This window comes from Melanerpes formicivorus, unplaced genomic scaffold, assembly GCF_026170545.1.
Source record: "Melanerpes formicivorus ecotype bairdi unplaced genomic scaffold, bMelFor1.0.p_v2 SCAF_12, whole genome shotgun sequence".
NCBI classification, from domain to species: domain Eukaryota; kingdom Metazoa; phylum Chordata; class Aves; order Piciformes; family Picidae; genus Melanerpes; species Melanerpes formicivorus.
The window spans coordinates 20353263-20366431 of NW_027142364.1; the positions used below are offsets into that span (position 1 = coordinate 20353263).

Here is a 13169-nt window from a genome sequence, read left to right on the forward strand (position 1 = left end):
GTGACCAATTCTGCAATTCCACAAACACATAACAATGTATGGGTTAAACATATGTGATGAAAGCAAAGCCTTCTGTCTTAGTGCAGTGGTGGTGTCTGTATACAATCAGGTCTGTTGAAAGTACTCAGTAACTTTTGACTATCACTGTATTCAAGTAGTTAACATTTCTCCAAGAAACAGAAGAAATGCTTTATGTCTCCTCTATTAGCTACCCCTCTACCTGGCCTAAAAGCATGGTAAGAGTTGAAGTCAGTCAGACAGAAAAACTCTTATGACATTTGTTAAGCACCGTTCTTTCTTTGTTTTAAGGAGCTGCAAATGTCAGGCCACCTAGAGAGAGGATTGAAAACTATAACTAGTTAAGAGGATTAAGACAATGGTTGTACTACTACTGCAAAAAGCCATAGGTTATTTTTCAACAAACAAAAACACAAAGACAAGCTACAAGTGACATTAAAAACCACCCAAACAAATAAATCACCAAATTTAAAACCACTACTATGAAGGACAAACAAGCAAGCACTGAAAAACTCCTAAGCAACAAATGAAATCTAATGTGGTAATCAGGTGGAATTAAAGTGATGTGTTCCTGAAAGCCAAAAAAAAACAAACCAACCCTCACAAACTAGAAAAAGCTCATGGAACATTCTTTTGAGACAACCTCCTTATGCCAGTAAAGCACCAATCTCAAAGAGATCTGCTAAAAAAAAAATGGTAATTTAAAAGTAGTAATTTTTCAGATGGAGGTTAAAATAACTTGGGAGTATTTTGATCACTTACTCAGGCCTTTTGATCCCATGTCGTCAGGGACCTCCTGCAGAGTAGTCCCCAGAGGGCAAGCAATAAAAAGACAATCACAAAGAAAATAATTGTCAGTTATATGTAATATTGGCGCTACGACAGGAGACAGTTCCCAGAACATCACAGGGGAAGATACGGCTTTAGGACTCGACCTGACTGGCACGCCAAGTGTCATCAGTGATGCAAATCAGAGAAGAGAGTTTGTAGCAGGTCTGGTCTGAATTTGCAAGCTTACACAACAGCTTTTGTGGAAACACGCTTTTCTTTTTCTTTCAGTGCTGGTACCAACGATGGAAATCCAAGTGGCATCTCTTCATCAGGAAAACCACATCAGAATGAATGACTTTGAAGAAAATCAGTCTAAATGGACTGATTCAAGCAGGTGTTTAGCTCCACTATTCTTTATTTGCTGCTGTGCCCTCTCCTCCAAGTCAGAAATGAAGACCCGTCACTGGAAGGTTGTTAGCTCCGATTCAAACCGGTGCAAGCCAGTTGATTCCAACTGGGGTATTGCTGGGTTAAACTCTGCTGTATCAGCAAACGAGTGATTTGGAATGATTTTGCAGGTTGGTTTGTCACTGGCACCTCAAACGCCTTAGCCTGTTGCAGCTCATGAAACTGTCTCCATGGTAACACCCTACTGCAGTCTAGCAGGCCCTTCTAGGTGTGGTTCGCTGTCCATCAAATGCCACATACTTACGGTCAATATCACTGGTTTCCTGCTCACTCTGGTCCTTGTTCTTGTAGAAGGGAAATTTTCGGGAAAAGAGGTTCTTTTTACGCTTGTCATTGAATGACTGCTGAAGAAGAGAAGGAGGGGCAAAACAAAGGATGTCTAATGTCTGTGTGAACAAAGGCCCAGACCAGCAGCTTTGTGGAAGCTGACTCCTATAACCACATTATGCAGCGCACATTTCAGTTTAACACTACCTTCTCAGCCCATTAAAAATAGAGATGGGGTCGTGGCTTTGCTCACACCCTCTGCATTTCACATGCTTACTACTGAGAGAACTAGCAGGCTGCTTCAGCTTGTATAGCTTGACCTGTACTTGACAAATTTAGGCTTGCTGGGAGTGCAAAAAGATGTGACAAAGTAGGCTGCTGAAAGATGGCCAAACGATAATGAGCTCAATTAAATCATTGTTATTATCCAACATAAAGGTTACAGTCCTTTAAAAAAACCAAACTGATGCTTTTACACATGCTTTTGCAAACAGCATGTACAACAGCACACCAGAAGCATTTGCCCATTTAAAAAGGCAAAACTGTACTTTGGTGACGATCGCTAAATAACCTGCACAGTAATGAAAAATGGAAGGTCAAAGCTGGCATTGCACAAATGCTCTTACAATTCAACCAAGTAACAGTGAAATAGGGAAAAAAAAAGAAGTGTGTCTAGCTAAAGTACCCAAACAATCACAAAAATAAATTAATAAATCAAACAAACAAAAAACCCCAACCCAACACTCTGTTTGTTTCACTCTTTCACAACTGCAATTCCTGCCAAGCTCATGGGAAGAAATGACTTCGCTCTTCATAAGGCTGCATCCCAATACCAAGATTAACTTTCTGAAGATGCAAAGTCATGTCATTTGTTTACTGTGACAATTATATTTCCAAGGGTGCAGATGTAGAGGCTGCCTCTGTGAAAATCCCTGTATGTCCAAGAATCATGTTCAGCAACTTTGGACACTGACTGCTTGTGTGGCTGAAGAATTTCTGCATGTCGGTTGCTGTCAAGGTTTCTAGTTAACTATACAGATATATATACATCCACACATTTGAATATAAACTATACATTGTGCTCCTTATGTAAGTGGATTTGCATTCATATACAAATACTAACACAATAGTTTAGCTCTATGTATGTAATATCTTCTGTTGAAGACATTACACTATTACAGCACCTTAATTGACTGCCCTTAGTCAATACAGAGACACAATGTACAAATACATCAGTAACAACTTTATTGCACTTATGTCCAGAACTAAGACTAATACAGCTAACATGAAGTCAGCTGAGATTCCTTTCCATTTTTAGGCATAAGTGAATCTGCCAAGATAGGAAGTTTGCCACATTTTTGTCATTTGGTTTGCAGTCACTACTACAGCAAGGACAGCAAAAATAAAACCCTTAGCTTGGTTTTGAGACCCTGTGCTGCAGGGAGCTGCTTATTTCTAAGCCAAGCAGAGCCCACACTCAGGAGGAAGTAAGAAAACTTCCACAAATCCTTCTTTTTAATTGCTTTAATTTTTTTTCTTCCAATGTATACATTTAAGATAATATTGTGATTGTCTGTCTGTCTGCAGACAGTGTGAGCTCATCTTCCTCTACTATATATGCATGTAATACAGTATCTTTAATGCCAGCACCGAGTATGGAATGAAACACAGTAACAGCAAGGGGTCAAATAGCACTAAGTTCTATCAAACAGTGGACCACCTTCTTTCACTGTCTTAAAGAGGACACCTGCAGTCTTAACACAAAAACTGCACCCTCCTATGGCATTAACAACCCTTCTTAGCCATCTGTTTTAGTGCAGACCTGCTTAGCAATATCAGCGACTGAAACATCCAGTGATATTTTCATTACTATGATTAACAAATATTTACTTAAAACTAGCAGGTGTTAACAAGGCACATGGCCCCACAGGAGCACAATCAGTGACATTGAGCCCTGGAAACAGCAATAATGTGTTAAGTAGGAAATCCATAAAACCTCTAATTGGCTGGCATCTGTGTTTGACCAAAACTGTCACTCCACTGTAAGAATTATTAAATTACCATCCTGGCATATGGACAAAATAACTGTTTTCAAGCCAATCATATGCTCACATGAATCATAATTAGCCCCACAAGGTTTTAGGTTGTGGTCCTCGTGGCTTTCCTAATCCGAGGTCGACAAGTCACTGCGATTGATTTCTCATAACTGGAAAGGTTAATGTAATCTGCAGAACAAGGGCAACAAAGAAATGTGCCCAGAGGAGATCTTTGCTAAGTACACTGAATTTTAAAAAGTGGAAGTCTCACATCTCTGTCCATGTTCCACTCAGACAAGTCCCTCAGAGTTTGGGCAAAAAAAACCCCAGGGGAAATAAAGGTAACAAAGGTAAAATGGTGCAGTTTAACTGAGGTGGTGAGGCTCTGCAATTTGTATAGCTAAACAAAAAGGAGTGGCTGATTTGCTGTACTTCATAAAACATAGCAGGCTTCTTCATTTTAGTTTTGAAAATATTTCCTAACAATGCTTGTTTTAAACTTTCTTTTACTGAACTAATATTAAATTTGATGTACTGCATGTATAATGGTCAGAGTCAGTTCCACTGCCAAAATGAAAGTAATATTACACTGATTTTGCATAAAAGATTAGCCAAAAGGTTATTCTTAAAAGATACCATGATTATAAAAAGCTAGAGAGCACTGCTTATTAGTTGCAAATGCATAGTAATTGCATTAATGTTTTTTGTAAGCCCACTGCAAATCATATAAGCAAGAACATATTTATAGAGAAGCAGCACAGCAAGTGAGATAAATGTGTGTATGGAAGAAAAAAAACAACACACGAGGAAAAAATTCAATCATTTGTTGTCCTGATTTTTTTTAAGCTTTCCATGAAACAAAAGGAATGTGAATTTTAATGTTTGCCATCACTAGGATTGCTCTTGAAGGTTTTAATGTAGGAATTTTGAAGGACAAAGTTGCTATTTCATCACAGCCATGGAAGTATTATCATATATAGGCAGAGGAAGGCACACAGTCCATGGAGGACACATATGGTGCAGGAAACGTACTGGGGAAAATGTCACCATGACAAGTACAGGAGGGATAATTTAAGGAGAAACCATAATGTTAAAACATTTACAGCTGAAGCAAAGGGTTGTGAACAGTGTAAGCATGTCTGCAAAATGGAAATGTTACTAAAGAACGAGAACTGCAGTTCTGTATCAATGGCAAGCGTAGCTGCTTTTCCACACAGAGTTCTTTGGTGCTCTGCCGGCACACAGGGACTGTGCACTAACTTTGCACACCATTAATCCGCTGTCCACAGCTTAGTGGTAGACAAACTACAAAACCATGCAGTTATCTCTCAAAGAACGTGGTCATTTTTGAAAATGCAAAATAATAATTAAAATAAAGTCCTTCAGGAACTTTCCTTACATGACTTCTAAAACGGGAACTCAAATCAGAATACAAGGATCACGTTACAAGTTATCACACCCGTCAATAATCAATTATCGCAACACCAAGCCAGGAGAAATCCTACAGATCTCATGACCCCTCAAGGCAGTACTGTAACTGTTGATCAGAAAATAACTAGATACAATGATTTCCTTCTAAATAAAGATTTATAGGGAGGAAGTATGTTTCTATATCTTCTTTCTGCAATTTGTGCTTAATAAACTGAAACATTTGCTGTGTAGCAGAGATGTATGTAGGGGATTTGACTGCCTATACAGAACTATGAAGTCCAGCAGTATTTAGTATTTGATATATATATGTGTGGGAAGAGGTTGTTTTGGGAGAGCTTTAGAAGGCTATAGGGAAGATTTGCCTTTGCTCAAATTAGAGAAAGCTATGTTTTATCTTTGACTCTGAGGGTAATGTAAGCACCTTGTAACTGAAGGAGAGAAACTAGGCAGAATCTGGTTGGATGTGTTAAATCATTGTTTTGTTATTTTGACCTATTATGTGCCTTAATTACATGCATGCCAGTAGAAAAGAGCCAATTAAGATGTGACACCTGTGCTTTCAAAAAACCCTATACAACCTCGCTGTATAACATTATAAACGTCTTTGCCTGCTTACACTTTGTCCCGAAAGCGCTGCTCAAGGTAATTAAAACATCCATACTACAACATCCATGATTTCTGAAATTACTAGAAGAAATAAATGACTAAAAGGAATCTTTATCATTTCCAATCATGGCTGCCTAATGTAACATTAACAGCACTCATTACTGCTATTAAAAAGAAATAGCTTCCTCAGGTGTGACAGCTTTAGGCTGTGCCTTTCGAAAAGGACAGCTACAGAATGCTCTAGCTGAAGGTTTTGGTGTAAAGATCAGGGCATTTTTCAGACTTCTAAACATTTCAAAGGTATTACTACTTTTGAAGGCTCTTACATCTAAAATGCACATACCTAAGTCTTCAAATTACTAATTATATATAGTATAGTTGCAATCTGTCAGGTTGTAGAATTGTTACTCAAATTTCCAGATGATCAAAACTTTGCAAGAATGCCTCATCCTCAAAAAAAAAAGAAAAATCAAGTAGCTGCTGTTTCATTATGAAATTGCTATAAATTCAGCTACAGACATTCTTAGTAGTGGTAAAGTAGCTACCCTGCTTTCTCACCACTGAGGTCATGAGGTCATGTACTGGAATGGATTGAACACGGGCAGTGAAATGCTCCAAGGGAGTGCCTCAAATTAAAATGAGGACTTCTCTTTTTTTTGGTGGGGGTTCTTGTCCATCTGCATTGGCCATTTCATATGATTTGAGCAGTCACACTAGTGTTTGTGTCCAAAGAGAGGGTCAGTCAGAAAAACCCCAGCAATAATGGCAGTAGCCTCGAGTTTTTCTTGGCCTATGCCCTTGCATGAAGTTCTTTGAAGGTCCTACATCCCTAACTGTAAGAAAGAAGTTACTTTCTGTTGTGTGCCTGTGTACATCACAGCAGCTGATTTCATCATAGGGACCCTGCTGAGCTTTAAAGAAATCAGGTGTGTGGGGGGTTTTGTTGTTGTTGTGTTTTGGGGTTTTTTTAATTAGTAGTAGGCCCCTTCCCAAAGGGGAGTCCAGATGTAAAATCCATACCAAAGGACTAAACTGCTTTATAAGCAGCACTGTAGAGCCATTAGAAATGGAACCATTCAATACTTGGTTAGCAGTTGTATCTCCTCCCACATTACGCTATTAATGATATGTAATTCTAAGGCAACTCTTCAAACCATTTGCAGTGTCTTGGCAATTACAAGTTTGCTTTGGTGCTCAGAACGATTTCATTTCTATCTCACAATTTAATTTGTTCATTAATACCTTGAGTCTGCATACAAAAAACACTGAAAAATGTTACCATTCACAATGCCAGGTGTAATTAGCACTTCATTAACTCACCCCTTTATCTCCTCTTGTTTTGGAATTGAATTTCACTGTCTTTAAGCGGGCTCGTTCTTTTTTCTCCACTCTACCAGAGAAAGACAGGTACAAATGGTAAATCAGCAGAATTCAAGAACTTCAAGTTACCACTTGTTACTGCATAAGCACCTATCTGCCTGTACCTTTTGCAGTATAGACATTTATTGCTGATGACACCTCCAGAAAATGGAAGCCTGCTAACGGCAAACTGTACGGGAAAAGGCAGGGGGGTTTGGAACTAGTTGATCCTTGTGGTCTCTTCCAACCCTGACTGATACTATGATACTAAAAGTAAGTCATTGTTTCCCAAGTGATGAGCTGTGAGCACTGGAGTACTTTGTGCTTATATGGGTCCACTAAATCCAGAGGGTGCAAGGAGAAAACCTGACTTAAGAAGTGAACCTCCTCAATTACGAGTCGACAGGAGATATGAAGAGTCAGAGCACCTAATCTCCTACTTGGGTCTCTAGTATGACAACACACACCTCATCTTTGTTTACACTGACCACCAAACAAATATTTGCCATAACTCAAGTTTTGAGTAGGAGGAATTCATGGTAGTGTCACCATCTGAATAGAATTCACTTTGCAGCTTTTCCTTAGTAATTGGTATAATGCTGTTAAACCAAATGGTAATATTATTAAACCCATAACTTGCTTACAGTGCAAACAGAGACAGGGACTTGGATCAGCTTTGTCAACTTCAGCACACAGCTCCTAAGGCTACATAGCATTTTAACACATTTCTCATTTACTTGAATCCCACTAGAGATGGCTTTTTTTCTAATTAAAACCCAAAACCAACCGAACCCCAAAACCAAACAAACCAAACAACCCAACCCCAAACAAGTGGCTGATGTGGTGCAGAATTAACAACAAACAAACAACAAAGCATATGCAACTGTTATTATTGCCATTAATAAACACATTAAGACATGTGTATGACTTAATCATATAACATATTTAAGAGCAGACATGTTAAAATCAGGAAGATCTGACATACCTGCGTTTGCTTGGGATAACTCCAATTTCCTCACTTTCCCCATCTGGAGTTACCTGCCGTGCTTGCCACCATTCATCATCAGAAGCATTAATGACATGGAGAATATCTCCAAATTTGAAGTTCAACCCTTGACTTGGAAGGCCACTATCTTTAGTCTTGTCATAGTCAAAAAGAGCTCTGCATTGAAAAGAAAAGAAAACCACAAATCAACACAGAAAAAGAAAATATTAGAAGAGTATCAGTAGCACCACAAATTCAGTATAGAAAAAGAAAATACCAGAGGAGTATCGGGGTTTGGAACACAGCCCTGTGAGGAGAGGCTGAGGGAGCTGGGGTTGCTTAGCCTAGAGAACAGGAGACTCAGGGGTGACCTTATTGCTCTCTACAACTACCTGAAGGGAGGTTGTAGACAGGCAGAGGTTGGTCTCTTCTCCCAGGCAGCCAGCACCAGAATAAGAGGACACAGTCTCAGGCTGCGCCAGGGGAGGTTTAGGCTGGAGGTTAGGAGGAAGTTTTACACAGAGAGTGATTGCCCATTGGAATGGGCTGCCTGAGGAGGTGGTGGAGTCGCCATCCCTGGAGGTGTTCAGGAGGAGACTTGATGGGGTGTTTGGTTGCGTGGTTTAGTTGATTAGGTGGTGTTGGATGATAGGTTGGACATGATGATCTTGAAGGTCTCTTCCAACCTGGTTTATTCTATTCTATTCTAAAGGCAGCAGCATCAAGTATTTTTTACTGTTATGAGGTCATGCCAAGTAAAATAATTTCACTGGAGGAAAAAAAGTCAAAGCTGCTAAAATAGTTTGAGAAGATAAATGAAGGTGTCACATGGCAGTGACAAAACTACATAGCTACAATTCTGTGAACACCAAGAACTGGTAACAATCAAAGAAAGGAGCCCAGAAGTGAATAGAACCAACAAACATCTCTTATGATTCCAGCAGATTAACATGGCTTCTCCTGTATGCCTGGCAAATCATCAAATGAGAACTCATTTCACAGCCAAGATGACCTATCTATCTATGGGCTGGTATATTGAAAACAGCTTTCATTAACTCCCTGTAAGGAGACATCTCACAGATTCACAATGCCATGTATACATTTATTTCATGTAAGTTACAAGCAGAAACTTAAAATAAATGTGGTATTCCTGCTTTGGTATTACAGTTGAGATATTCCTGTTTGTATTGCTGCTTTGAACAGAGGGCAATGATATTTTCTCTAAATTCTATTTAAATGAGAAGTCCTAAAAATGATTTCACAGATTATTTCATCTCACTTTGTACCACCCAGCAACTAAACAGAAGAAAGGCAATGTGGTTCCTCCATTTAAAAGCCTACAGAAATGGAATTTAAATTGCCTGTTTCATGAGTACTCTCTACAACTACCTGAAGGGAGGTTGTAGACAGGCAGAGGTTGGTCTCTTCTCCCAGGCAGCCAGCACCAGAACAAGAGGACACAGGCTCAGGCTGCACCAGGGGAGGTTTAGGCTGGGGGTTAGGAAGAAGTTCTATACAGAGAGAGTGATTGCCCATTGGAATGGGCTGCCTGGGGAGGTGGTGGAGTCACCATCACTGGAGGTGTTCAGGAAGAGACTTGATGGGGTGCTTGGTGCCATAGGTTAGTTGTTTAGGTGGGTTGGATTGGTTGATAGGTTGGACATGATGATCTTGAAGGTCTCTTCCAACCTGGTTTGTTCTATGTATTCTATGTATGAGTGTTTATGCTTCAAACCCTAAAATTTCATGGCTGTGATTACAGTGCCAAACATGCCACAAAGTCTTTTTAACTTGGCCACAAACATTGCCTTCAATATCATAGGCTGTTGATCAAGTTTTACTGAAGCATTTTTTCTTTCAGGGTATTCTTGCTGAACAAAGCAATCAGGAATTCCTGCAGCAAAAGCATCTCCATTGCTTATTTAATGAAAGAGGAATTCAGTATTACTGCTTCAGAATGAACATTATTCTATAAAGGAAGGGCTCCTTTTTCCCCCCTCAGAATTTGTGGGAAACCTATTTGAAACTGGATGTTTTAACTAACAGAATAACATAGGGATGGCTCAATTAAACTCCGGGAGGCAGCTACACTTGTCAGACCTGGTGCTAATGCCAGATCTTAGTTCTCAATGGATGTAGTTCAAATTTCCTAATGATTTCAAAACTGTTAAGTTTCTTCCACTTGGAGACGCAACCATTTTCTGCCCTGCTTCAGGGAGAGATAAGCACCATTGTTGGAATTTGATACATATCATGCTAGTCAGAAAAATGCAGACAGGCCAAAGCAATTTCTGATTTTGAATTCTGTGAGCACTGCACAGACTGAGATTTGGCATACAAGAGGAGATAAAACATAGAATGAATTTACTCTGTCAACATATTATAGAAACCATGGTAGCATGCAAGCTTTTTCAATCTGTGGATGAAGGAGGAGAGTGTACAGATACAAGGTTGTCTCATAAAATGTTCCCATTTTTGCATCTATCTCTCTCCTCTCAGAATAAAGATCAAACCAAATGTAAAGCACAAATAAGAGAAAGCCATTCAATCAGTACATCTTAATTAGTCAGGGGTACACAGAGAAAGTTAGATGTGCAAATGAAGAGTTAGCTGCAGCTGAATTGCTGTGTTTTTATTGCCCTCCAAGGACTGTTTGTTATCTTGCCATTCAGCATGTATTGATATACACACTTAGGAAGAAAGAATTCTCATTTTACTTCAAATTGTGTTTTCAAGGAAACACAACCAACTTTCCCTTAATGTTACATAATATCCCCAAAATGCTCTTCACAGGCAGACTACTCAGAAGTACCAAGTTTCAACGACAGACACACAACAATGTATCTGATTTTAATTGCGATTTCACAGAACCAATCAGAGAATGTTAGGGGTTGGAAGGGACCTCCAAAGATTGAGTCCAACTCCTATGCCAGAGCAGGACCACCTGGGGCAGGCCACACAGGAATGCACCCAGCTGGGATTTGAAAGTCTCCAGGGAAAGAGACTCCACAACCTCTCTGGGCAGCCTGCGCTGTCACCACGACGGGAAAGAAGCATCTCCTTGTGTCGAGGTGGAGCCTGTAGCTTGTACCTGTCATTACTTGTCCTATCACTGGGCACTGCTGAAAAGAGACTGGCACCATCATCTTGACATTTTTACTGTATTTTCATTTCTTAGGGTTTTTTTACCTATTTGTTGGATTTAGTTTTCAATTTTGTGTTGCATTACATAACTGAAATCCTTTAAGGCATACCTAGGACTAAGTATTACAGAAAAAAGATAGCTCTGGTTACTAAAACTGGCTTCCAACCAGTACAATTAAAAGTACAAAATTATCATAGCTAAGTAACTTATAATAAACAAGCTGGATAACTGACATCTGTCAATATCTAGCAGTAAGTGAAGAGACTCACAAAACTTACTTCAGTGAGGCCCAAATTATATCAGAAACTAGACAGAGCAGATGTGAACTCATCCTGTGTATAGCAAGCTGCCTACCAGCTTTTGGCATCTTTCGGTGCGATGACAAGGGGAGATCTCAGAAGCCCTTAGCAGTATCCTCTGTTAAGAGATGTGGGTGGGAAAGTTCTTTCCTAAGCAATTTTTGCATTTTAGATTTTTGGTCTGACTTATAACAAAGCAGATTATCCAGCCTCTAAAACCTTCCTCACAAAGGGAATCCCCAGTCTCCACAAGGCTTCTGCCAATAACCTGGAGAAGGGTCACTTTTTTGCAGCAGCTGCCAAGGTCAAATTCTCAGCCTCAGTTATTTACAGTTAACAACTTCCATCAGTGGCATAAAAGCTACAAGAACACAAAATGCTTGTCAGTGGCTTTAAATACCAGGTCAGTGTGTGAACATAAGCACAAGAGGTTTAGAACCTAATCAGCCTGTAGCTAACCAAGGAAAATAAAAGCATTTAGAATTGTTTAAGTTTCGTTATAATGGTGAGGGCTAAAGTGATAAATGATGAGAGTATGGAAAGGAGGAAGATACCATCACAACATCCATGTGTTCAACTACCTGTGGAAATTGTAAGACTTGGATAACTGTGGTATCAATCATTTAACCTTAGTGTTTGAGGCATAGAGACTAAAACTTTGAGCTCCAAAATATTAAAAGGCAGACAAAGCACAGACACAAAAAGATCAGCTCTGCATAACCAGAAACCAAAGCAAGCTACTAAAATAATGGGTCCAAGCATGAAGGCTACATGTTATAGCCAATGGAAATGGAAGTCCTGGAGGAGTAATTTCCTATTTCCCCCACCAAAGCCTTCAGAAATAGGTTGCAAAAGACTGAATCTTTTCTGACCACAGATAAAATTACTCAAGTACCCGCCTTGTGTAAGACTTGCTTCCTGTCTCATAGTTCAATAGGTAACAGCACCATGAACAAAACAGTATCTGCTTGAGATGGGAGAAGCCTACTGAATTTCAGCAGGTAAACCAGTGTGTTCATACAACATTTTAAACCAAATGTAACCCAAGCACCAGCACTACCCAAGTCTCGCCTACTCTTATTAAAATATTTTGGCCTCTGCCAAGGAGCTACTGCTGCCTTTTATTATGGTTCACAGAGTTCCAAAAATCCACTTATTTTTAAACATGTAATCCTTTCACCCACATTCCATCCTTGAAACATTACACTTTAATAGTATGTAACTGATGTAGGAGTCAGTTGGCACATTAATGAGCTGCCCCTTGCCACAGTTTCATGGTGACACCCTCTATTTTCCTGACTGCCTCATGATCTTCTCAATTTTGACTTCCTTTATGTTTAGCTCTATACGAATCAGTCAATGCAAAATATTCAGGTCATTTGCTTTGATGCATTTGCTTTTGGTTACCATGGAAAATGTTCTGTGAAAGATGCTATTGAGTACAGAAATAAGATTTCTTAATACAAGCTGAGAATAGAACTCAAGCAAGTTGACGGAATCAAGATGGAAATCTGTTAAAGCTTAAAGGGAGAGCATAAATTTGAACTCAAGAACTGAAGGAGGAAAATGTGAAGACTGCTGTCACAGAAACACAAACTGCATTAAGCAAGATGTTAAGCCATCTAACACAGTCACTTAAAGAATAAATGGCTACTTTTGCTCTGAGAGGCAGGACAAAAAGCAAGTGAATAGCACCACTCTTCAAGGTTCACAGAGGGTTCTCAGGGCTGTCACTGATTAGCCTACTAAAGTTGACAAGTAAGCTAAAGGAAGCTTTACTTTTA

General features: G+C 39.4%; 1 protein-coding gene across 18 annotated transcripts in view; it reads right to left on the reverse strand.

The window, feature by feature from the left end:
- The window catches only part of DLG1 (discs large MAGUK scaffold protein 1), a 161957-nt gene that overhangs the window by 16032 nt on the left and 132756 nt on the right, over positions 1 to 13169 (reverse strand). For 9 of the 18 annotated variants that reach the window (XM_068145601.1, XM_068145591.1, XM_068145586.1 and 6 more), the window contains 3 exons: positions 7942 to 8118; positions 6918 to 6987; positions 1502 to 1601 (listed from right to left, as the gene is read on the reverse strand). In XM_068145601.1, coding sequence (XP_068001702.1) covers positions 1502 to 1601; positions 6918 to 6987; positions 7942 to 8118 — 347 coding nt within the window. Of the gene's footprint in view, positions 1 to 780; positions 815 to 1501; positions 1602 to 6917; positions 6988 to 7941; positions 8119 to 13169 lie in introns of all 18 variants that reach the window. The other 9 variants (XM_068145595.1, XM_068145602.1, XM_068145593.1 and 6 more) reach the window with 2 other exon arrangements.